Here is a 27,596-nt window from a genome sequence, read left to right as displayed (position 1 = left end):
TGGTCTCAAGTACTACCGTAGGTAAAAAAAACCTAAGAAGACTTCTTCAAAATATTATCTTTTGTGTTCAGCAAAAGAAACAACTAGAGGGTGAGTAAAAGACAATTTTGTTTTTGGTTGAAATATCCCTGTAACTAATATATATTTAACGATTGGTTACAGTATCATTTATAGTATTGCAGCATAGTTTGAAATCAGGAGTTTTGTTGATCGTGCGTCTCGAGTGAAGCTGCGAGGACATGAGACCATGCAGGATACAAATGCAACTAACATACAACTAACATTTGTGATAACTAATTGGTAGGCAGCATCACAACTGATATATTCAGCGTTCGGCTGAAATCAAAGAACTTTTAAGTTTGATATTACACTACAAAAGCTGTAAGAAGTTGAATGAGACAATCTTGTCTATTTTTCTGATTTAGAAATATAAATCTTAAATGCCAGTCAAAAATGAGTACAAATGCCATGAGAAAACATCAACATAGAAAGCTTGTTTTTTTGGTCCAAGCATTTACTTGGGACAGTAGTACATGACATAGTATGTGAGGTGTAGCCAGTGAGTCTTTTGAGTATTGCATGAATGTGCGCCTGCAGTACCTCCCGTCTCATATCCATCTCATTCACAGACAGCTCGGCTTTCAGAGGTACAAATACAGAATTTTGATTGGAATGGATTAGAAACTACCTGGGAATAATCGTTCAGAAACCCATCCTCACATAATTTATCACACCGAATTGAAAATGGTGACTTATGCAACACGTTTAACGAATGATTCACACAGGAACTCATTGTGCTCGCGTGTCAGCCAAAGACTCCGCTGAAAAGAAAAGGTGTTGTTTCTCCCAGAACCTCTGAAACCCCTCAGGTGGTCTAAGAATAAATCAAACTCTGGAAGACACTGGCTGAAAATTAAACATTAAAACAAGATCGCAGACATGGAATGCTACTTCAGTGGAATGTGATTGCTGTATAAGATTTGTGTGTTTAACAAGCTTTAAGATACAACAAAATGTGCTTTCGGGATGACTGTAGGAAGCAAAATGACCGCTAAGTTGAAGTTCTCAAGGAATGCTTCTGATATTAGGCATGAGCCTGACATTTTTAAAGCAAAGGGCGTTATTCTCTCTTTCTGGGTCTCCAATGCAGTACCTCTTCAACCTGGATTGACTTTAAGACACATGAAACAAACATAAGCAGAAACTCTCATTTGGCACTTCAGAGCAGGTAACTACACTGGTGGTTTGTGTTTAAACCAACTGGCAAAGTATTTCAACAAATATTCATCAAATCAGTATTTTTTCTTCAGAGCCACCTGAGGGTTGGTCAAAAGCATGCAGAGGTCCTGGGTAAAGGTTCAAGGTAAATCCTTACTAAATTTAAAAGATTTCCTTTAAAGCAACGTTCAAGGCATCTCTCCTGCACATAAATAACAATGAAATGTCCATTCAAAAAAAAAAAAAAAAAAAAAAAAATTGTCATTCTTGAATGAGGGTAAACCAGTCCATATGTCTGCTACATGAATTTCTTCATATCCTCATCATAAAAGTCTTTAAAAACAAGGTATCCAAAACGATTGATTAATCAAGACTGCTGCGATGACTTGTCCATGGTTTATATGAGCGCGGTCCCATCAAGCAGTAAGTGAACTGATGTATATGAACACTGTCCATTGGATTCAATTTTTGTTTCTTCCACATACTGGAACTTCACAAAAATGAACAAGGCAGTAACAAATGAATCATAGAAAGTACAGTAACTAAGAAATGGCTGCTCCTGTTGCATGTGTGAGTCAGTGAGGTCTCGATGTGAAATGTGTGTGTGTGTGTGTGTGTGTGTGTGGGGTCAGGCAGCTTTGTGATGGATTGATTGGATAGCTTCTGAAGTCGAGGCTCACTGAGTTCTATGTTCCTGTAAAAAACAATTTCCCAAGCCACTGTGGACGTCAGGTGTCATCATCGGTGTCCTCTATCAGGACTTTGGTGTCTCGGACCTTCAATCTGAAAATAAAAAATAAAAATGGTTGAGTTTCATCAAACTCAATGAAATAAAATTACAGACATTGGTATGATGGCGCTTGAAGGCTTACAAGGCACTTTGCACAAACAGATGTCCTGCTGCTTTTTAATTAAGATGTCAACCCTTAATTAAAATTTTTATTTTTAATAAGAGAACTACTAAATCTTGTTAAAATAAATATAAAAAAAACTTTACCTTAACTCATGTAAGTCAACACACAAACATTTGATTATTTTCTCAATTCAACTTCATTTTCAAAGCTGTTTTAAGAAAGGAGTTTCGGTTCCTTGCTGCTGTCGCCTCTGGTTTGCTTAGTTGGGGTCACTTCATCTACAGCGATATCGTTGACTTGATTGCAAATAAATGTACAGACACTATTTAACTGAACAGAGAGGACATCACTGAATTCAATGATGAACTGCCTTTAACTATTATTTTGCATTATTGACACACTGTTTTCCTAATTAATGTTGTCCAGTTGCTTTGACGCAATGTATTTTGTTTAAAGCGCTATATAAATAAAATTTCATCATACGCCATGACGAGGTAAAAAAAACACACACACACATATATATATATATATATATATATATATATATATATATATATATATATATATATATATTGACGAGGTAAAAAAAAACACATACACATATACACATATATATATGTGTGTGTGTGTGTGTGTGTGTGTTTTTACCTCGTCATGGCGTATTTTTGGACTGATGCAACTTATACTTAGGTGCGACTTATAGTCCGAAAAATACAATATCTAAAACAACTAAAACTCCTGGCTAATAAAATAATATTTTAATTCACTCCTTCAATGTTTTTTACAGGGTTCTCCCACTCTAAAAAAAACACTTCCTCTTGAAGAAACATGAGGTAACTTAATTTAAAAGTATGATTTCCACAAGTCATGTCTAGTAATAAACCTTTAAACACCATATGCATTTTTAAATGTAATATACATTTTCCAGTAGGCTCTAAAACATTTTATCAAATAGAAATTATTAAAAAATATTGAAAAAAAAAATCCTTGTTCTTAATTTTTATCCAGTACATCAAAAGTAACTGGAAAAGCCAGGTGAATTGATTGGTTAAAAAGACTAGGATTCCTAAAAAACATTAATTTCCTAAAATGTTTGGACACCTGAAATGTATCTGTAACAGAAACTAGGCATGTCAGCCATTGAATATTGTTGTGGCCAAAGGGGGCGGGAGGATTCAAAAGATTGAGAACCACTAATTTAAAATCAATCTTGCTGAACAAATCTCATTCCTATGTATTTTGTGTGTGTGAGGCTGAGCGTACTGGGAGGAGAGGAGTGGTCTTCTCAAGGACATGCTGTAGCTTCTCTTCCAGTTCTTCTTTCCCTGTCTGTTCCTGACACCATCCTCCTGGTCCATCATCTGCTCCAGCAGCGTCTGGTCATCAGCATTTAGAGGCGCAACGGAGATGTCCCGCACAGCTCTGAACTCACCACAGTTATTCAGGTGCTCGTTTTCCAGACGGAAGAAGTTCCAAACAAAGCGCCTAAAACAGATAACAGATTATAAGGATGGGTTACTTTACGGTTTCCTGCTGAAAATTCATATGCAATTACTTCAAGCAGACACTTATGGGGACATACTAAATATAAACTGAGTGGATGAATAGATTAAGTCATGTTTTCTGACTGGTCAATAAAGTATTCCTGTAATGTTAAAACAGAAAACAGCTGAACTGGAAAACCTGTCCATCATTTCAAAGCAGAGGATTCACTGGTGAGTGATGTAATGCTAAACAAACTCATACTTCTTGGGTGGCTTAAGTGTGAGCAAACATATTATAATTGTTTGGGGAAACCATTCTTTTCACCACAGGTGGTTGGTAGAAAAGGTCAATCAATGTTTGGATATATGCTGATGTGCTTACCTGAAGACCTCCAGTGGTGCAAGGACAGTTGCTAAAATATCAGAAATGTTTTGGAATGGATGCAAAACCCCAAGAGAAAGTGGAATGGTCCATGCAAAGCGCAAGATCACATCCTCTATTATGGCACAGTAGTAGTAAGCCTGTTCAAAGAGAGTACACAAATCAACACAATGACAGTGTAAATGCCATAAAGTGAACTGTTCTTTTAAACAGTGTTCCCACACCATGCTTGACTTCAAATTCAAGGACCTTTCACGGACTTTCCAGGTCCAATTTCCTTAAATTCAAGGACTTAATGTGGGGACACATTTCAAGTGAGAGCGAGGTTACATCGTATTATCTTGTAAGACACATTGTTACAGTTTTCATGTGTCAAACACAACTATTCAAAATATGCTTTTGCATTTATTTTTGCCACATTACAGAGATCTGATATTTTATTTGTTGTATTTCTATTTTGCATAAAACTGAAGAATATTTGATAAATCCTGTACTGTATTCTTCAATGATCTGATATTAATTTTTGCATGGATTTTATTGAAAAGAGCTTGGGCTCATGTAACCAGAAGTTTTTCTTGCCTCATGGGTTTACATTATCTTAACAAGCAAAGCAATTCAACATTAATTTCATGGCGTGTCTGTGAAACATAGAGATAACATTCTAGTAGTTTTGTGCATATATGAACGCCATGTAGGGTGACCATATTTTAGTTTTCCAAAAAGAGGACAGTGGGTGTGGGCAGCTGGTGGTTAAACTAGTGCCCAAAGTAGTGCAATGACCATATCCCAAATATCAAAACTGAAAATGGCATTTCCATACCTGAAATATAGATTTTACAGTCACTGTAATGCATATTGATCAAACACAGCTAAAAGGTTTCCTACCAGTGGCCCTCCTTCAAAAAACTTAACATCTAGCACAGTTTTATCATAGGCAGAATGCAAAATGTTTCAATACAAGCATTTTAGTCAAATGTAATTAAGCAACATTTCAAACCTACAGGGGTAACGACAGGGGGAAATCAACCCATTAACAGTTTAAAAGTAGTAAAAAAATGAGGATGAGCTGCAGGAGTCAGATTTGACTGATCACGGGTTGAGGAGAGAGAGAGATGGCCGATTCAAAATAGATTTAAATACTCTGCGTATTGATAGCGGCTCCCTGATGCAATATTATCATGTTTGCAGGGAGCGGGCGGGATTGGACACAAAAATCACGGGAGCGTGCAATAATGGTCAGAAATTCAGTGGGAGCGGGATTAAGAAAACCTTAACTGCGCTCTAATAAAAAAAATGCACTTGCGACTGTAGAAAAAAAAAATCGCTTTGAGCGATTCAGAAATCCTGGCCAAATGCATTTTTTTAGGTCCAAAAAGAGGACATGTCCAGGAAAAAGAGGAAATATGATCACTCTAAAGTCATGGCAACATACAACAAAAAAAGTACCTCACCTGCGAAACACTTAACGTAATGCATAAATGCACATTAATTAATGTAAATCAAGCAAGCTTGTATGCATAGGCCACAAATTGTTTGCGAAATAACACATTAGTGGACCAGAGGGAATAACACAGATTTTTTTCCCCAGAAAATTTCTTGCACAAAATAAATTCAAGCACTTTCAAGGACCTGCAACAGTGTATGTTTATTTCCAAAGACTTTCCAGGGCCTTTATTTTATTTTTTTTTAGATTCAAAAACTTTCAAAGATTTCAAGGACCCGTGGGAACCCGGTTTAAAAAACTTTTAAAAGATAAAACATGAAAACCAACTGTATAGTTTCTTACTTTCTGTGGATATACAATCTCCTCTCTGAGGAGGGTGTTCTCCCCTGCATTACGGTCAAAAAGTCCCCAATCCATCTTCAGGTCCCACAATAAGGTGTAGCATGAGTTAATGATCCTGGAGGCAATTAGCAGGTAAAAGAAGACCTGACCTTCTTGAAGAGCTAATGAAAACAGAGAGGAAGTGACATAACAGAAACATAGGACTGTAAGCTTAGATGCATGGTGTTCCTCAAGGTTTGGTGTGCGGTCCGCTTTTACTTTGTAAACAAACACCATCAACCACATTTTACCTGACAAAGAATGTCTTTTAGACTTGTTTTGAATGGAAACAAAATGTCATGTTGGCTAAACAAAGAATTTCAAACAGTATTCAAAGCATCTGATGTTTAGTTAAAGAATGTAACAGCTCATGTACTTACTTATATGCGTCTTATAGAGCGCAGAAAATATCACCACAAAGAAGGTAGTGGAGTATTTGCCAGCATTGGCCAGGTGAGGGAAGGCACGCTTTGTGTCCCGATAACGTCTCAGGCACTGCACAAACCGGAACCAGGCAGGTAAACAATGGATAACAGCTCGTACTCCATATGAATACGAGTTACATATCCTTTCATCTGATAAAAAAAATAAATAACAATATCAATTACAGTTATCAATAACTGCCCCATAAAAAACCATTTTATATCTGCAAAGATAATGTGCATCTGCATACCCTCTTTAAACCAGTGCTCCCCCTCAGATTTTAACCAATTCAATTCCATGCTGTAGAAGCAGATCATGTACTCCAGGTCCATCAGAACCATAACTAGAGAGTTGAGCTGGTCAGCCAGCCAGAAATCAGCAAACCCCACTCTGTGAAACGGTGCTGTGACCACTCGAAACTATGAAAAGAAAAAGGTTGAAAAGAGGAGATGACTAACTTAATCAATGACATACAAATGAAATATTAATGTCACATAAAAGTGACAAATGCTTGTGTGTTATGAAATTCTCCTGGCTCTTACCAGTAATTTGAGTAGCCAAAAGCGAGATTTGTAGTAGCACGTTTTGAAAGGGTTGATAAGGAAGAAGAAGAAGAACCCATAAAGAGCTAGAGGGTTCGCTTGTACAGGGATCATTGTGTACTCAGCAAAGAGGCAGGACAGAATACTAACACACCAAAGAACTCCAAGGAAACCAGCAATCTGCACAGCAACAGAGAGAAATGCATGATTATTTTACATTGTTTTTAAACTAGCAGGAAATTTGACAGGAACTCTGCACTGCTAAATCTCTAAATGTATAAAGTAGCTGTCAAAATAAATCTGGGGGAAAGGGATCTGTGATTATTTTAAACACTCATACAGCTATTCTTTTTTCAAAAAAGAAAAAAAAAAAGAAAAAAGACATCTGTAAATTAATAAAGTCAAATGGAATCTAAGACTAAAAAAAAAATTAATCAACAGTATTATATTTAACCATCTTTTGCATATGTAAAATTGACCTTTCAATGGATTTAAAATAAAAAGTAACATTCATTTTATTATTCAGAACCTCAGTCACAGATTTCTAATTACCTCAAAGAGATGCTGGTGGGACAGGTTATTGCGGGGGTTGAGCTCAAATATTAAGACATGGTTGACTCCAGCCTGCCTCCATCCATATGTGTTGATGCCCAATAAAAAAAGGAACTCGATGAGCAGGAAACCACCTCGATAAATTCTCACTAGGGGCCAAACATGCTTCTCCTCACTGCTAACAAGTTTCACCACACCTGCAGTTATGCAAAACATATAATTGTCAAAATAACCAAATCCCTAAAGATTCTGATGGCAGGGTTACATTAACATTCTTTTATATCTTTGATTTGGTAAATTAACTTTAGAGACAGGTGAAATATTAGACATTATGAAGTAACTAAAAGCTTCATTAAAATAGCAGTGTTCAAAAAGGCATATGAGAGGTTATATACCCGTGATGATGACGGTAACTGTTAGAGCCACAAAGACACCACAGTAGAGTCCTACTCTAAAAGTGGTCCATCCTGGTGCAGGCTAAGACAAAGAGCACAGGATGGTGAGATGTTCATGTCCTTTAAACAGCATAAATGATAAGTATTTTAATAAAAGTCACGGAGTGTCCTACTTGTGCTGCTCCCAATGGGGGCACTCGGAGCCTCTTCATGGCTTTCTGTCGGTCTCCTCCTTCTAACTCTGTGGTAACAAGGGTCTGGGGATTTGAGAAAATACTGTCAGAATAACAAACCACTGTGCTGGTTCGACCAGACAGTTACAGTTCTTCTACTTAAAGTGGTAAGAGTCATTTGAGTGTATGATACCTCGGTTTCAGAGATGAGCTGAGTGATCTTCTTACAGGTATAAAAAGGAGCCACTTCAACATGGGCCACACGCCAATCAGCGCCACGTGCAGTCTCAAAAATCTTGTCATGTTTCTTTAAAATCTTCCGAAAGCCTGTGAAGTTTAGGTTCTGACAGAGAGAAAGCATTTACACTTTAAATGAGTTTGATCTCAAAGAACGGCCAATCGGAAATGAATACAAAACTGTCTTTAGCTGGATCTCATACTCAAATGGGAATCAGTAAAAAAGCAACAAATGAGGGAATAAGAAAGTCATGTGCACATGTCCAAACCAGAAAATGTCATGAAAATTTTCAATATTAAACCCCTTTTTAAAACATCCAATCAGAACTGTAAAGCACAGTCTAATAGAGTTTTGCACACTTTCGGACCTGGTAGTTCTGCAGCAGGATGAGGCTGAGGTAGAACTCGCTGAAGGCCAGCTGCAGGTCTTTGATATTGCGATGTTTACAGCGCTCCTGCTGTGACAGGTGGAAGACAGCGCGACGGCGGCGCAGACCCGCGGCTCGACTGCTCTCTCGCTGCGCATCCAGAGAAGACTGCAGCTCATTCTGCAGCGTGGCGAATCGCCGCTGTGCTTCTGCAAGCTTCTCTGTGTCACAAGAGAATGGAAACATCATCAGTATGTGATGCAGCTGGAAAGATGGAATGCATATTTCTGGTCTAATTGTTAATGTAATGTCATGTCCAGGACTCCGTACAAATAACCCTTACATGTGTTACCTTGTCTAACAAGCACAAACTATGATAATATTGAATTTGATTAGCTATAAAGACTGAAACCTGCACAGAGAGTAAATATTTCTCCTGCACACAGAGTGACCAGTAATGTCTAATTTGTCAACAAATACCTTGTTATATAGAATGAGATTTACAGAATGAAAAAAAGTTATAACAAAGTTTTCTGCAGCACACATAACCGCATATGATTTAATTCCAATTTATGGGCTCATACAACTCTCTCATATGGCATGAATCCAAATGTTTCCACGGCCACAATGTAACACCTGACTGATAACTATTTTTCTATTTTGTAAACAAAGCCTTGTCCTTTACTCATGTCCAAATATTACTGTAAAAGACAGTGGTTCAGTGTTTTGCTGTACTACTGCGGTGGTGTGGTTATCAAGCTAACCCACAAAGCCCTATTTTTATTTTTTTATTTAAAGAAAAAAAATAATAATTTATTAAGAATATGAATAATCTCCGAGTCATTGGTTAGACAATAAACACGTGGTCAAGGGCCAAAATGAGAGTAAGAGAATTGTTTGAGTGAGAGAAAGAGAAAGAGAAAGCAGGTGGTTATTTATTGGGATATAAACAATAACAGCAGTCCTGGTTTAATGCCAGCCCTGGCTTTGGCTCAGGAGCTTTAATGTCTGTTTTCGCAGAGTTAAATCTCTGTGTGATGGGTAATCGGTCACTAGATATTAAAGCAGACAGAAACAGTGAGCTTCACATTAAACAAGTATAATGTTCACACTTACCAGAATAGAATGTGTTGATTTTGGCCAGCTCCTTCTCACACGTTTGGAAGAACTTCTCCTCAAACTTGGCATAGTATCTCTTGACAGTGTCTTCATCTGTGACTAAAGGATGAAGCAAACGTGAAAAAGTTATTCAAGAAAACACACACACACGCGCGCATACTTTTATACTGACTAAATGATATCACACAACACACAAACAAATAAATGAGACAAGTAATATACTGAACAGAAAATGAGGAAAAGAGACTTTTAGAAAACTTTGTTCTCTCTAACAGCTTAAAGACCTTAAGTTGTGTGTATATTTGTGGGAAAGAGAAAAAAGCAGAGCAGTACATCAGATTCATTTGCTGGAGCTGGTAAATATGACTTCTTGGTCTGAAAAATCACTGGCTAAAGAGTAGCAGAATCACACACTGGCCACAGATGATGTTATTCTTGTTTATTTCTGTGAAGAAATCTTTAGGATGGGAGTTTGGATATCTCAAGAAAACATTTTACAAACATTTTTTTAAAGATACTCCACTACCTGGTGATCAATAACCTTTTTACAAGTGAAATCTGATTAAAATAAGGGTCAAAAACAGCATGAATAAAATGAAGTCCACCCAGGTTGACACTGGAACAAACTCTATTGAGGCAACTGAGGACACCTTTTGGATCAACAATCAATTGATCTGATAATCTTGTTGCATTAATTGCAGAAGAAAACACTGGTCTCAATTGCAAAGAAATCATCATCTGCACTAGCAGAGCTCCACATAAAACTCCACATATTTCTGCAGAATTGGAAAGACCCATTTAAATGTTCTGAAATCTAGCCTTACACTGTGACTACACCTGATGGGAGCAGTGTGATGCAATGAAAGAACTCAAAGCTTTTTTCAGAATTCTTTGTTGAAAAGAAAGTTAAAAAGAGCAGCATTTGTTCAAATAAGATTTTTTTCTAACAATCAACTTAATGTGTCCTTGTTGAATAAAAATCTTAATAAAAACTTTGCACAGTAGGGTATCTTTTTTTGCAATCTGCACAAAAATGACGGCCGTACAGGTTTGGAATGACATGAGGGCGAGTCAAAATAAATGACAACAAAATGTTGATTTTTGGTTGAAGTATCACTTTAAGGAATCCCTGTATAATTATTCTGCGTCATGTCTTTCCGAGATCCTTAGTCTGAGAACCGAGAGTCAAGACTGGTCTTAAATCACAATAATCATAACAGTTCACAGGTCATGACTTCAAACATTTACAGTTAGGGGGCATGTGAAGTTTCTGTTGACTGTAAATACTTTGGACACCATAGAGACGTAACTGCATGATATTCCCCTTTGAGGAAAAAATAAAAAACCACAGAGCGCAATGACAGTAAGTCTGGCTGATAGTGTCCAGACAGACAGACAATGAATCACTACCTCAGGACTCATAGACTCGGGAAAATGACTCATGCCTTGAAATACCTGCATCACTTTATCCTAAGAACATTTTAAGATCACTGCCTTCTAAATTAGGAGTTTCACATTTGCGTATAGATGCATTTAAGAGTAACTCTTAAAAAATAACAAAAAAGAGGCCAGAGAGGAGAATACTGTTACATGAGTGTGTGAAATCCAATGAAAAGGGAGGAAATAAAGCGAGGTTTACTTTAAGCACATTATTTCTTATTACTCATATTTCATCTACCAAAGCTCAAGTAATGTGGTCTCTATGTGGTTGAAAAACACGTGTCATCTGACGAAACTAAAACAAGACTCTCAGCTGTGACCCATGAAACACTAGACTCACAAAACCACCCACAATCCTACACTTCCACAACAAACACGGTTGGTCTATTAGGCTTTGTTCACAAATTAGCCAGGTGTTTAAATCTGCCAAGAAGAATCATTAATGTGCACGTTCTATTAGCTATATCAGATTTACAAGGAACTGCTTCCTTGTTCAAAGTACTAAACCACAGCTGTCACCAACAGAGAGTTCAAAAATCCCTTATGGGTCAAAAATCTCTCTGAGTAAGCAGTTGGCTTATCACATGATAAGTCACATATCAGTTAGTATAAAACCCTCAGGTAAACATGTACGAAATATTTTAGGTTATGATGGCCATTTGAGGTTCAGGGGGTTCATTATTCTGTAAAAACACTTGACAGTGAAAGGGTTGAGATGATTCTGGGATATTCTCACAGTAAACTGTTTGATCTGGTCTGATCCTGTGTTAATACTGGATTACTCCAGCTCTACAGCAGGGAGTCCCTCTCTGCACTGGTTTAGGTAACCTTCAGCTGGGTCAATGTGTCTGGCCTGCTATGAAAGCACACAGCTCAGTTTCATATCAGCTTGGCAGGCATGAACATCCACAGCTCTCTCTCTCAGCTGAAGCTCCTGAGAGAGAAAATAAACTACTTGAGAACTTGTGAACTGAAATCTTCCAGAGAAAATGCATGACCTTATAGAGGTACCCTCTGTGTTTATTTAAATGTAACACACAGCAGTTCTGGACTTGCTGCTTTCTGTACTTTTGACCACTGATTGATCAATGTATCAGCTACCTGGTCATTTTTACATTACTGGCCAATAACAGTATCTCCTTTGCATCAGTCACTGAAAAGCTCTTATCAGGGAGCTTTTTACAATCCAGGTCAGTGATTTAATTCACACAAATTATTAAAAAACTATAAAAAAAAAAAAAAGGCTGCAAGACCTAATCAATGAAATTGACAATGTCACTATTAATTAGTTGGGTGTGTGCCCTGTGCTTGTCTTCTTAAATTACACAACTTTACAGTAGTGAAAAAGGCATTTATACAAAAAAACAACCCAATTGAGAGCAACAGTGTGAGGGTTCCGTATTTGGTCCAAAATACACTGATGATTTAATTAACATTAATTACATTAAGGCCTAAAATTGACCATTTTGTAAGTATTTATATTTTTATAGGAACAGTAACTGTTATGGAATAAAAATGTGAAGCATAGCATACATGATATGTATACACTGCTGTTCAAAAGTGACACAAAACATTTAAAAGGTTACAAAAGACTTATAAAAACAAAAAAATTAAGCAGCACAATTATTCCCAACAACGATGGTAATTAAAAATGCTGAAAACTCAGCTTTGCGTCACAGGAATAAATTAAATTTGAAAGTACATTAAAATAGGAAACCGTTTAAAAATATTACAATAATAATATTTTTAATTGTTATACTATTTCAAAATATTTAATTTATATCTTACATTTGTAATTTAATTTCTAAATAAATAAATGCAGCCTTAGTGAGAATAAAAGACGAAAAACAAAAACACTCTTTTTTTAACAATAAATTAGGGTACACTTATTTATTTTTTTATTATATTTATTTTTTTATTATATATATATATATATATATATATATATATTTTTTTTTTTTTTTTTGAAGAGGAAAACATGGAGCAGTACGAAGAATCATGATTTCTTTGATGAAGTCAGGAAATAAAAAGAAATATTTTAATAATAATAAAAAAGACCTCTCACTTTATCATTGTCAATTATCTTTTACTCTATACCTTGTTTTAGTATTGTATGTCTTTATTGTTATCTTTAGTAATCCTGACTGTTCAGTATATTTACTCCAGTATACATTTTCTGAAGGGACTGTGTTCTGCAACCACTCCCATGCATTGTGCTAAAATGACAATACAGCTGACAATGAATAAATGTTAGTTGCAGCTTTAAGTAAAACACACTTTGATATTACAGAGCTTTGAAAAAACTGCGTCCCTGGACGAAATCTCAATTAAGAAATCTAGGGACTATGATCTCATTCTTAAGACTGCCAAGTAAAGACGGTCATAACTACTCATGTAACTTTGTACGCAAACACTTAAAATGAGATGTTTATGTTTATGACTTCAAACACCTGCACCATCAGCCCTTTCCGATATTCGTCATCAAGAATAATCAGCATCTTATTAACGAAAAAGCCTCGTCATGCAGGTTCCCCTCCAAAATAATAGCTTTACTTAAACAATCCCATTAGCTACACTTATCACCACCCATAAAAACCACAAACTTCGACAGAAGATTACAGTTATTTCTGGATAATCACAACTACCATCATCCCACAGCTTAGAAAAACACTCAGTGTGCAGCTTCATGGCTCTCTGGGAATTTTAGCAGTTATGTAGGAAAAAAAATTAAAATCTGGACACGTGTTTGTTTGTGTTAGTTTGTTTGTGTGTGTGTGTGTGTGTGTGTATACGCGCTTTAACCTTTGGATGCAAATCACTGCTTATCTGAGCACTAGAACAGTCCTCCATAAGTTTTCATCAGCCGTGGGTTGAGCTGAACCCCGGGAACTAACAGATAGCATGACATTACAACAGAGACAAAGGTTTTCCTTATCACCCACATTTAGACATTATAATCTGACAAAGCAATTCAATTACACACTGTGCTAAGGATAACTACCCTTCACATGTTCACTGTGGTGAAGTAACCTTACACTGATTTTAGGTCAGGAGTTGTCATTTCCAGTTACTGCCATTAAGGCAGGATGGAACAAACCAAAAAAGACACAAAAACTGAATTTTTTAGCTCTTTGATAAGTACTGTGGACTGTGAACATGAAAAATGCTGGACGGTAGTCAAGTATAACGGGACAGAAGGTCCAATGGCATGTTGTGATGCCACTGGGAGATTTACTGTTGTTTACTGTTTTTTTTATTTAATTTTTTTATTGAATCTCTAATCTGAAAGTTGAATCCGCTACGTATAGAGAACACCAGGCACTAATAAGCATTTGTATCTACAATGTAAAATGTTACTGTAAACATACAGGTACAGTCTAACAGTATTATACTGTATTTTTATAAAACAGTAACATGCCGTATTGTTTACATAATGCCTATAAATGTACAGTAGTATTGTGTTTTCCCCCTGCTTCATTTGTAATTCAGTATCATACTGTAGAGACATTGCATTGTGAGATTATTATTATTTTTTTTAACTTCTGGACCTAACAAATAGCCTATATTTTAACTGCTCTGCTTTATATCTACTTTTCAGGGTTTATTACTGACATGTAAGAAAAAGAAAGCAAATTATTACGACATTGAAAAACATGTTGTATCTGCTGAAACAGCACAAGTTGCACCCAAAACAGGTTTTTCTGAAAACATGTGGGTGAGGTCAAACACAGAAGCTCATGTAACAAAGACACTAACAGATGTTTGTTTTTGTACAAACACCAGAGAATTGCAAGCAAAGCAATTTCAGAATTTAATGGTTGATGGCAGGCCCAGACTGGCAGTCGGGAGCAGCGGGAGAATTCCCAGTGGCCTGCCGGCTGATTTGGCCCGCTGTCACATGATCCTTCAGAAATCATGGTATAGTTACAATAATGTTACAAAAGCTTTTTATTTCAGATAAATGCTCATCTTTGGATGTTTCCATTCATAAAACAATTCTGATGTACTCAACTGTTTTAAATATTGACAATAATAACAACAACAACAAATATTTTTTCTTGAACGGCAAATCAGCATAATAGAATGATTTCTGAAGGATCATGTGAGACTAAAGGCTAGAGTAAATTACCGGTAGTACCTTCAGGCTACAAATAACTACTCAAAGGTACTAATATGTTCCTATTAGGGGTAATGAAAATGTGTCTTTTTAAGAATACTGCTCCAGTGATAAGCTGTTGTACCCCAAAATAGGGCTGTGTGATATGGGAAAAATATCTAATTGCGAATTTTTTGACAAATATTGCAATTGCGATTAGATTTGCGGCACAGTAGGAGTATTATTACCCTGCTAAAAATAATAATAATAATAATAATAATAATAATAATAATAATAATTCTTACAGTTTCCATGAAACCATTACAAAATTCCTTTTTTTTTTTTTGCATTATTCCAATAGGAATTAATGTTGTTCTATCCAATACAATTCCCATTATAACCCTGAAGTCATTTTTAAATATAACAGTTGGTAATAAACATTAAATTATAAATAGTAATTAATTAATAGTTAATAAAAATAGTTAATATAATTAGTAACTAATATTACTACTGAACCTTATTGTACAGTGTTTCCTAATTCTGTTAATCAGAGATGCAAATGCAAACTCAGCTCTGTGCTCTGTTGTGATCTGATGTGACCTATGACACCTTAAATTTGCAAAACCGTAAATTTACTGAGGCATTATGTTGCCCTTCCTCTTTTAATGATTACCACTGATTTTGACTGATTACACCCTTTGAAGTGAGGGTTTTCAATAAAATCAAGATATGCGAACAATTAAATATGAAGTGTTTATTTGCAAAAACATAACTCTCGATGTTTCTAAAATCATGTTTTATTATTGTGTTATCATGTTAAGTTAGTATTTGTTAGTTATTTTTTACCTAATCAAAATAACCCAACTGCAGTTTGACTGAGATTAACTGGAATGTACAATGAAAAAACACGATTTGTAAATATCGTTAAAAACGGAGTAATGTGCTTTTGCAAATGAACTCTTCATATACATAAGATATCAGGGCTCTAGACCACTCATCTATATGACTGGATTGGTTATTGCATTCTAAACTGCCATCCTACTGGCAGGGAGCATCATTGACTAGCAGCTAGAACACCGACCTTAAATCACCTGGATTTGAAGCATATCAGTCACACAGGATTCGTTTTAATATTATGTGTAAGCAACTTAATTGTTGCTTTAGATGTTATCTGCAATGTTTATGGCCTTTTTGGGAAGGATAAGAGATATATTGAAATTGTTAAGTTAGGTGTGTCTGCTGCGCACTTGCGGACACATGTAGCTGATCCAACACAAAACATAGTTCTTTACATACGAACTATGCAGGAAATATTAAACAAACATGTTTATGAAATTAGCATCAGAAACTTATTGGGATATACAATAAATATTACAATAAAAGACTGTTAATATTGCTAGAAATATGTTCATATTGCTTGAAAATAAAGTCCACTATACATAGTCAGAGTGATATCTCTAAATAACTAAATAGCATGCACAGGTGGTGGTCATACAATTAGAATATCATCAAAAAGTTGATTTCACTAATTCCATTCAAAAAGTGAGATTTGTATATTATATTCATTCATTATACACAGACTGATATATTTCAAATGTTTATTTCTTTTAATTTTGATGATTATAACTGACAACTGAGGAAAATCCAAAATTCAGTATCTCAGAAAATTAGAATATCAATCATGTAACGTGACATTTGCAAAAAGGGATGTGCTTGAATTTTGAAATATATTTATTCATGTTTTTAAAAGCGTGAAAGAGAACTTGCGCTGCTTCTCAGGAAGATAAGCACTCAGAGACAGAACAAGGACATTTAAAGTCATCTTTTAGCTCAAGGTGCATGCCTAATCAGTCAAGTACATGCAAAAATGTGTCAAAATGATGCACTTGGTGATTATTCATGCATACATTCGTCGGTCATGTAACAAATGAACGTAACAAGTTGAGAATTAAAATACGCGTGTAACAGTAATTTGACAGCGAGCTATATTTTATTTTACATTTGATTATTAATTTCCGCATTAGGCTGTACCACGCTACATGAACCTTTTCATATAAACTGCAATAAATACAAAACTAAAGCCAAACTTAAACTGAAATGAGACATTAATAATAAATGGTATAGTGAATAAATGAAATAATCATACTGCTTGAGACTTGCATAAAAAAATTAAAGCACAGTTAGTTTAATTTGTATCTTTTTATTCAATTGTATTTGTTCCTTTGCTTTTTTATTACTGACAGTTTAATTATTTTCAATAATCTTGAGGACTTTTTGTTTGTTTGGAATTCCACTGGTCTCTACAATGTAGATGTCATTGCAAGTCAAGTCTAGTCTGCTTTATTGTCAATTCTTCCACATGTACAGTACATACACACAGAGAATTGAAATTGCGCTACTCTCAGACTCCTGGTGCATACAGATAACACTTACATTAGAACATTAAATACAGATAATAAAATATAAAGTACAACTATACAAATAGGTCATGTAAAAGCAAACAAAGTAAAGCGGCATATGGTAGATAGAGTGCAAACTAGTGAAGTTAACAGTGCAGTGCATGATTGTAGCAACCTTATTTACCGGAAAAACATATTTGATATGTATCACTATCTTTAAATAAATAACTCATAAAGTTTTGGTTATATGGTCCCCTCATGATCGTGTTAAATAATCGTGATTAGAATATTGACCAAAATAATCGTGATTATGATTTTTGCCATAATCGAGCAGCCCTATGTCAATGGTCGTCTTTCGGACAACTGTCAAGTCAGCAGTCTTCCCCATCATTGTGTAGTCTACAGAACTAGACTGAGAGACCATTTAAAGGCTTTTTCAGGTGTTCTGAGTTAATTAGCTGATTAGAGTGTGGCACCAGGTGTCTTCAATATTGAACCTCTTCACAATATTCTAATTTTCTGAGATACTGAATTTGGGATTTACCTTAGTTGTCAGTTATAAACATCAAAATTAAAAGAAACATTTCAAACATATCAGTCTGCATTTAATGAATGAATATAATATACAAGTTCCACTTTCGATTTATTCATTTTTATTTGTAAATAAAAATGTTTTATTAGATTTTATTAAATTATTGTGCACCTGTGATTTTTCTAGAATCTAGAGTATATTTTGCTGCTGAATAATCCACTAACCTAGCTTATAATAGTATTTTTGAGATTATGATTATTTTTTTTCATTTGTTATTTTTAATTACAATGAAGTTGTGTATATGTAGTAGATTGTGATTAATGATAAGGTCAACACAGAGAAGTGTACAAATTCTACATTTATAAAAAAAAAAAAAAAAAAAAAAAACCTTCACTGGTATCTCATTTGGATCAGTATCGGCAGATATTCCGTTTTTTCTATATTGGATCAGATCGGTTCAGAAAAAAAATTATATTGTTGCATTCCAAGCAATTACATCTTGTCAGCAGTTTACAATAAAAAAAAATATAATAAAACCTATTATGCTGTCTACACTGGATGCGGTGCACGCGCGAGGGATGATAAATTCTGACAGTAAACTGCTGCTGCGTTCTATTTATGATGTACTGACACAAATGTCAAATGGTTTTCAACGGTAACTTTGTGGCGTCCAGTGTAAACAGACTTCAGCTGTCGCGACGCGGACCAACCTTATATGGGAGCATCCAGAGTCATCACTGTGTGATAAAGGCAGGAATCTCTGTGTGTCTTTCTGTCTGTTGCATTTTTATTATGTCGAGAACCGATCATCCAATTGACTGCACATGTGGCGGGTGTGTTGCTGCAGACCCAAGGGAGTGCAGTGTCACATTTTGGTGTAGAATGGACACTTGACATGGTCAAAATTAATAAACTTTTAATAAACTACAGGACAGCGTGGGGGTGCGTCCGATAAGCCAGTTATCTAATCAGCGGTAAATTCCATCAGGTGCGTGATTTCACATAGAGCAGCTGTTACTACACAGAGCCGTTGTTAACTGACAAGCTGCGCAAATTAACACTGATAATGAACGTTGATTTGCGCAGCTTGTCAGTTAAAATCGGCTCCGTGTACGTGGGCAGGGCTTATATCCTTCGAGAACGGATATTGCACTAGTGATACAAAACACAGGTCTGTTAAGAGCAATGCTTTTAATATAGACAAATTATTATAAGGCTGGGCTACTATCACTCATGCAATTCATATTCAAGCGCAAATGAGAACTGATATATATATTCGAATCCCAAAATTGAAAATCGAATGCCAACCCACCTAACTAATATTCGAATAATCAAATATTTCAGTCCTGCCTTAATAAAATCATGAGCAACCCTCTACATTTCGAGTAATTCACTCACATATGCGACTAAATCTTCACTCTGGCGACTAAATGATGTCTAATATTAGCCAATGGCTAATAAATTCTCAGATTTTACTTGCCAGTGTGTGAGTTGGAGGCTAAGTATAAGTTTAGCGCCGAACACTCTCTGACTGAGCGCTTCTGAGTTATTTTATCGTCAAGTGATCTGTGATACTTCTCAGTTTATCTTAATGGATGCGCAGTGCACCTGTGTTTGACGTACTGACTCGCCGTCGCTTTGTCTCACATGCACAAAGAGAGAGAGAGCGAGTCTTACATACATGCAGAATTGAAGTGCTACATGTAGGTTATAAATAGGGGTGCTCCGATCACGATCGGCCGATCGTTAATGCGCATCTCGTCAGTAAAGCCGGTTTTCTAATCAGCGGTTAATTCCATCAGGTGCGTGATTTCACATAGAGCAGCTGTTACTACACAGAGCCATTGTTAATAGAGAAGATGCGCAAATAAACGCTGAAAATGAAGTGGATTTGCGCATCTTCTCTATTAACAATGGCTCTGTGTAGTAACAGCTGCTCTATGTGAAATCACGCACCTGATGGAATTAACCGCTGATTGTTTAATTCTAACAAATAAGCTCTTGTAAAAAAAAAACAACCGAAATGAAAAATAATTAGCTTAAAATATTCACATAGGAGAGACTTGGTGTTGTTTCCAAACAAAAGGATATATATTTATCATCCAAAAGGAGTTAAAAAATAAATAAATAAAAATAACGGCATATCGAATATCGGCAAAAATATCGGGCATCCCTAGTTTTTATGTCATATTTTATTTTTAACATTCATTTTCATAACAGTCTTCAGATATTTTCATTATCTCCATTATGGCCATGCCCCGCCCCCGAGTGCTCAAGTACTCATTTTTGTAACCTAACGAAATTTCCCAAAATGCCCATCCCTAGATCAAACAAATTTTTCACTTTAAACTACTTGGTTTATTTAAAACAAACAGTAAATTGGTATCCATACTGTATTTTTTATGGGCTGATTTCCAGAGTATGTTTGCATGTATTTACCTTCGATTGATGGGGCCTGATCCTGGGCCGAGTACAACATTTCTTTAAAAGCCTGTGGAGAAGAAAATAACATGAAACTCCATTTCCAGAGGTCAGACAATTGGCTTTAATATTACACAGCAGCATGTGACTGGCACAGCGCCCGTGACAAGGGAAGCCCTGCCAGGATACAGACGGAGACAGAAAGACATGAGTTCTTGAGTGCAGAACAGGAAGTAATAAAACTAAAAGACAGAGGAAATGGCCGTTTTTAACTTTGTCTAAATCTAGAATTGGATATCCCCTCTAAAAGAAACACATAATGTCCTTGAATCAGAAAGAAAATGAGGACAAAGCATTGGTTACAATAGATACAAGCATAGGAGACTTTGCAGCATTTCCATAGGGATGCACCATTCGACTGACCAATATTAATTTTAAACCTGTGACCGTAGATTGACAAATAATGCTACAATTCTGGACCAATATATTTTATAAATTATAACACTCCAACTCTAGTAAGAGATTTTTTGGCTGATACGATACCAATTTTAACAAAAAACTATTGGCCGATTCCAGTACTGATATTGGTAAATTGTATAATGCAGGGGTTAAAAACAATAAAAAAAAAAAGATTATTATTATTATTTTATTATTATCATTCAGAAATAATGTAGGCCAAAACACTGGTAAATAAACCAAAATATTAACCAACACAATTAGGCTATTTTAGTTCCCTTCTCTCCACAACACTCCTCTAAAGTTGTAAAGCTTTTGCGAAATAAAGAAAGTTGCCTTCCTTTTCATGAACTTCAAAGCACGTTACAATGATCCAAACTTGGCACAATTTTTATTCTGTTTTGTTAATCTGTTAATGATTTAAGTTTATAGGCCTATATATTCCTTTTAATGTAACCAATATAGTTTTATCCAATTTTCTCTGTTCACAGAAACGCTGCAGGTGCGTAATGTGAACTTGTGTGAATCAGTGTTCTACTCCAGGGGTTCCCAAACTTTTTAGCCCGCGACCCCCATGATAAATGTGCTGCTGCCCCGCGACCTTGCACCTCCCCCACCCCACCTCAACAACCCTTTGCAACCTCCCGTTGCATGACAATGTACAGCAAATCGATTTTATGCCCAGTCTCAAAGCACACAAAGTTATATTTTATTGTTCTATGTGCAAAATTAGTGTTACAATTCTGCATGAGCCGCTCGATATCCACCTGTTCTCTCTCGGAAAGTAACTGTGCAGCCATGTTGGGTTGAACTCGTTCATTATTCTGCAATCAGGAACCAGTCGAGTAGGTCTGAGCGGCTCACACACACACACGCTCATGCTTATCCGACGGCCAACGTGTCAGAAACACTAATTTCTCAGTACAGCATTTCTGTGTCATTCTGAATAATTCTTCCTCATTTCTCTCAGGGTCACACATATAATGCAATATCAATGTCAGGTTTGCACATTGAAAAGATGCCTTTCATTTACAACAAACATTTCAATGTCTTAATGTCACAATATCTTGAAGCTACTTGTGTTTGTGTGCATTTATAACACTACAATAAAATATAAAATAATATAAATGTGCTTGCATTAGATATTAAGTGTGCATAAAGCTGAAAATTGCTATGCCAAAGATTTATCAAGTTAAAGCTTTGAAAATATGAGTGGTTCATAAAATGCAAACATATCTGCAATGCACCCATCCAGATTCAGTATTTGTGTGTACAATAAATGCTAAACTGGAATACACAAATGTAATGTGTAAGACGATTTTAATAACTCAGCAGCTTGAGAAAATAAGTCAAGATCACTGTTTAGCGTGAGTTTTTCAAGGCGACCGTTATTTAGATGTGTCACTTTATGGTTTCCATGGTAATGCATCACTGCTTGTCACGTGACATATCGCATCAACAACAGAGCTGAATGAATGATAATCTGCTTTTATGTCATTTTTCCTTTTTTATTTAAAATATTCACAAATTTGTTAGATATGGCATGAAATAGATGATATTCCGATTGTCAAATATATGCAAGTGGAAGTTTTTTGTCGTTTAAACACCTTTATAACGATCGTGTTAGTTGAGCTGTATGCGCGATGGGCGCCGTCATCTTAGTTTGTGCCACAGACACAGTTCAGAGAATCGGATCTGTTGGATTTACAAGACGTGAATTCATCCACTTCTCCCGAAATACATAAAATTAAGTGGCTAGTGAACTGGGAGAATAACAGAGTAAACTTTAAAGTTACTTACACAATGTGTATCTGATATGGATAAATCGTGTCTAGATATAATGGAAAGGATTATTATTGCTTCTTCCTTTGACATCAATGTGTATTTTACAAACTCTAAATGCATATATGATAAAAATTGTTTTTTTACTTATATGTCTGAAGCCTAAAATAAACATGATGTGGTTAAAAACACTGAAAAGTTTTGATGACAGCTCTGAGCACGCCTGTCTCTGGCTCGGCGCCAGCCAACACGCGAGAGCACATTTGATTTTTACGTCATGCACTGGCCGGTGTGATCGTACACTCCAGGGACCAGCCTAGACGGATCACTAGACTGATCACACTGATGTGATCATAAGTGCGAAAGGGTTAAATTAATTCCAACAAAAATATATTAAAATATGCACTTTTTTATAGAAATCATCTTGCGACTCCTGCGCCGGGAACCACTGTTCTACACGTCCTGGCATTTTTGCTGGTTTCAAACACAAAAAGGTGCATATTTCCAGTCATTCATTTTCAATTAAATGTAGGCCTAATGCTTACTTAACGGTTCGTGGCATATCCTCAGATAAACTAACTCCGGGGCATTGCCTTTGACAGTTAAAGGAACACACCACTATTTTTGAAAATAGGCTAATTTTCCAACTCCCCTAGAGTTAACCAGTTGAGTTTCATCATTTTCAAATCAATTCTGCCGATCTCTGGATCTGAATCTGATTAGACTGTTAGTATCTTGCCCAAACATGACCAAAGAGTTTTGATATTTTTCCTATTTAAAACTTGACTCTTCTGTAGTTACATCATGTACTAAGACCGGCGGAAAATGAATTGACTTGTAGGGTGATATGGCTAGGAACAATACTTTCATTCAAGCGAAATAATGAAGGAACTTTGCTGCCGTACCATGCGTAATGCTATTACGCAGTGCCTGAAAATTACAACATCTTTGCACCTGCTGCACCCATTGTCTCCATTCAGTTAATTAATGAACCATCGATATCTGCCCTTTTCATTCCATTTCTGATGGTTTTAAAATAATAAAAAATGGGCCGATAAATATCAACAGCCGATACATTGGTACATACCTACTAACTGTGTAAATAACATGTTAAATTTGTGTGAATTGTAATTTGCCCATTTTCAATAATAATCACTGCACAGATAGAGGCTGAAAAAAAGAAAAAGAAATAATAAATTAAGACAGTGACGTTGCCATTGTTATCACTGTTAACTGTCGCAATTTTAGGAGTGAATCATGGTGTTATATGGATCTATAATTTAAGGGATTCACAACTGCATTTAGATGTGGTTTTCACTCAGAAAATGTTGCAGTGTCTGTGTGGATACTGAGCTCTTACCAGCATGAAAAATATAATATTCGCAATAGATGACATGCAGAAAGCGTCCAAAGTGAGCAAAGAATGAGCTCAGTGATGTCTGTTTTATCACAAAAACTCTTATTATAATAAATGTAGCCTTCTACACTACATGATGAATCCCTTATTTACACTGGATCTCTGGTTTCTGTTATGGTATTTGGCAGTGAAAACAAAGCTACTCATAACAGTTTTCTGCATATGTATAAATAGTCATATTTCACAAAATGTATTTTTTTGTAATATACAGCTTTATAGAACCATGTATTTATTTATTTATTTATTTTTTGTTTACATATAGCTTATAAAAGTAGCAAGGGGCTGAGCTCAGTCATTGCGGTGTTAGCGTCAAATTTCCTGATAGATATATAATATTATAGATATATAATATAATATTATATTTTATTTATATATATATATATATATATATATATATATAAAATTTAAAATAGAAAACTGCAATGATATTGTGGAAAGAAGGGTATTTTACTCGCTTTATGCATCTCGCTAGGTGAAAGGTCATACACATCCAGTGGAGAAGCACTGAGGATTGAGAGAGGCAGGAACTTTGCCTGTGGAACTCAAATCAATAACAACCCATCAATATTTAGCTTGCCCTCTATCAATTATCATGCCTCGCAGTTACATCACAGAGAAAGAGAACACCCCCAAGCCCCCTGAAATTCCTTACAGTGGGATTCCTCCACGTTCAGCACAGGATTTGACACTGACCTCAGCATCAACCTTAATGTTATTATTACTGAACTACAGCATTGTAATCAGACCATGTGAGAAATGTCAGTGTTTTCTCTCATCATTCTGAAATTTTATTGCTAAATGCTATTAAATGTCAGTGTAAAAAATTATCACAGAGAAAAAAAAATCAAAACAAACCAAAAATCTCATGTAACATATTTTCATTCCTTTCACATAGAAAAATCTAAAGATGGGCAATACACTCTTTGTCCTCTTCGAGATGACAGAAGATCTTGATATAAAAAATAAATATCAAAATTTATTTTTAAGTGAATTAAGTGCAGCATCTGGGTATTTAGGTTTAGGTTTTCCTTGTGCATTCTGTGTTGTATTTTTAGGATAGGTGTTAAAAAGTACAGTGTGAATGTGAAGCGAATCAGGACTAAATGCATGATTACATTTTTCCTCCAGACTAAAAGAACCAAACTACAAGTGTAAACACATCCTAGGGGAAGAAAATAAAATAAAATACCTAGAGTGGAGCTGGAAAAAAACAACTATAGAATGCTTTGACTGGTCAAATATTGCAAAAAATAAATTAAAAAATGATGTTCAACAAATGATGACAAATTCACACGCTAATACAGTTCTGCAGGAAATGTTACAACACAGATTCTGAAGAAGCCTGTTGCAAAAACAGAATCCTTTAAGAAAACATGAGCTCAGAGGGGACGTGGCCTTGACAGCTGCATCAGGGATGTTTACTTGTTCTAGCAGCAGGCCTGCACAGATCCAGCATACACCACATTCCCATGACTAAGAAAAAGGTCTTTAACTCTGAGGCAGGCTAGACTTTAGTCTTGACTTCAGCATGCTTTTTTTTGAGACAGTGAAACATTTTTCTTCTCTTTCTGAGCAGGAATCATGTGATTGCCCACTCAGAACACAACAATCAGCAGAAACGCTCATATCTCTAAATAAGCTGACATCAGCTTGGTCACGGCTGTGACACAATAGAAAGGTCACAGAACATAAATCAACACATTCATAGTGCCCAGTCACAGCAGGCAAAAATAAATGTGCTACCAAAAAAATTCTCCTTGAGATCAGGTCTGATCTCTCCTAAATGCAGCTCAGAGGGAATTTTAAAGCCTAAGTGTGACAGAGAAAGCAAATCCGTCACCGGTTTATTTTCTGCTATCATTTATATTTGATTCAGGAATCCCTTACAAACACAATCAGCTGTGTACTACTCTCAAAAAGAGAGGATGACTAATTAATTAGCAAATGTCCAAGGAGAAGGCAATAATCTCATTATGTGTAGGCCATTAAACCCTGAAGGAGCTGCAGTACACTAAAGCCCTGTCAACTCTAACCCAGTCCACTGTCTGAAAGACAAAGAGAACTGCCTTGTATGCGCTCATGTGAAATAATGCAATCATGTAGTCTGCGAAGCACTGCATTTTAAAGCTCTGTATCACCATCATATATGTTTGTTTTGAAGAAATAACCCCTGCAGGTAATAACAGACCTGAAAAACAATGCAGATAACAAATGCATGGCAATGTGAAAAAAATTATAATAATACAATTCGTACTGTCGTACTGCCATCCTAAATGTTCTATGTACAAAAAGAGTAACTTATAGAGATTTAAAAAATTAGTGTGCTTGATTTTGGTCACTTTTATAAGCCAGATAAACTTGTTCACCCTGTAAATTCTCAAATATTAAGTTTACCTACTCCTAAATCCTAAAATTGAGGATACACTATTTGTTATCTAGATATGAATTAGAATTTAATATTCAAACTGTTTAGAGATTTCAGTTCTCTAAACTGCATCCTGGAATTTAGTGAAAACAGGTAACGTTAAGTTACTGTCCTTTGAGTTACACACTTACACACACACACACACACACACACACACATATACACAAACATATACATATACATACATATATACATGTTGAATTTGAAATTTTAATTTAGTCTTCTTATTGGTTTATAATTTGTATTTAATAAACATATTAACAAAGCTGATGATGAGCAGCACGAAGCATCTGGACTGATTCACCTGCATCCCTGATGTTCATATAACGTTACGTTAGACTCAAACTAGCTTTAAAGCTATCAGCTGTTAGCTTTCAGTTACAGACTAACCCTGAACAGATACGACAGACATTTTAAATCACACAAATACAGATACAGGTGTCTTTCGTTCATAGATTGCAGTAAAACGACAGATGACTGGTTTTAGACAGGTTTCGTGAGCTGAATGGAAGCTGTCTGAGGTAAAATAGCGCAAGGTTGCGTTTCTTCGGCTCTTAACTTACCTCATATTGAATGTATTGTTTCCTCCACTCCGGGGTGATGTGGGCAGACAAGTGCTCGGTGAATTTCATTTTTATGAATATTTCGGGGTGCTTTTGTCTGAGGAGAGTGTCACGCTGCTGGAAAATTACCAGTGAATCATCGCGAGCTGAAAATCACCCTCAGATTAACGGCTGTTTTTCGTTGCTCCGCGACACACAGTTTCAGGGCAAATATTGCGATATTTTCAAACAGCCGTCCCCGGTGTTCCTCATCATCCCTTCAGTTGTTTTTTCAAATTCTTCGGGACGCTGGCAAAGGTGGTTTAGAGGGCTGAAGGAGCTCTTGACAGAGTGTTTCTCTGCCTGATATCTGAACCTGAAGCTCCAGCGTCCGCCATCATTGTCGGAGAATGACGTCACGGGCGCGTCACCGCAGAGGATGTTTTCCAGCTCGCAGTGTGACCGACCGCTCGTACCTCTTAAAATAATTACTGTGAATTATAGACATGTGAAG

General features: G+C 36.0%; 1 protein-coding gene across 1 annotated transcript; it reads right to left on the bottom strand.

Annotated features, from left to right (window-relative positions):
- Window positions 1-89: 89 nt before the first annotated feature.
- Window positions 90-27,559, bottom strand: xpr1b (xenotropic and polytropic retrovirus receptor 1b). The gene is made up of 15 exons (XM_052548345.1): window positions 27,104-27,559; window positions 20,479-20,530; window positions 9,570-9,671; window positions 8,454-8,674; window positions 8,042-8,191; window positions 7,849-7,932; window positions 7,676-7,757; window positions 7,281-7,477; window positions 6,729-6,908; window positions 6,437-6,605; window positions 6,144-6,338; window positions 5,725-5,885; window positions 3,939-4,078; window positions 3,336-3,557; window positions 90-2,001 (listed from the first exon to the last, which is right to left on the bottom strand). The coding sequence occupies exons 1-15, from the start codon at window positions 27,170-27,172 to the stop codon at window positions 1,947-1,949; spliced, it is 2,079 nt and encodes a 692-aa protein (XP_052404305.1). The 5' UTR covers window positions 27,173-27,559; the 3' UTR covers window positions 90-1,946.
- Window positions 27,560-27,596: the final 37 nt, after the last annotated feature.

This window comes from Carassius gibelio, chromosome B2 (assembly GCF_023724105.1).
Source record: "Carassius gibelio isolate Cgi1373 ecotype wild population from Czech Republic chromosome B2, carGib1.2-hapl.c, whole genome shotgun sequence".
In the NCBI taxonomy this organism is placed as follows: Eukaryota; Metazoa; Chordata; class Actinopteri; order Cypriniformes; family Cyprinidae; genus Carassius; species Carassius gibelio.
This window is presented reverse-complemented; position numbering and strand designations above follow the sequence as displayed.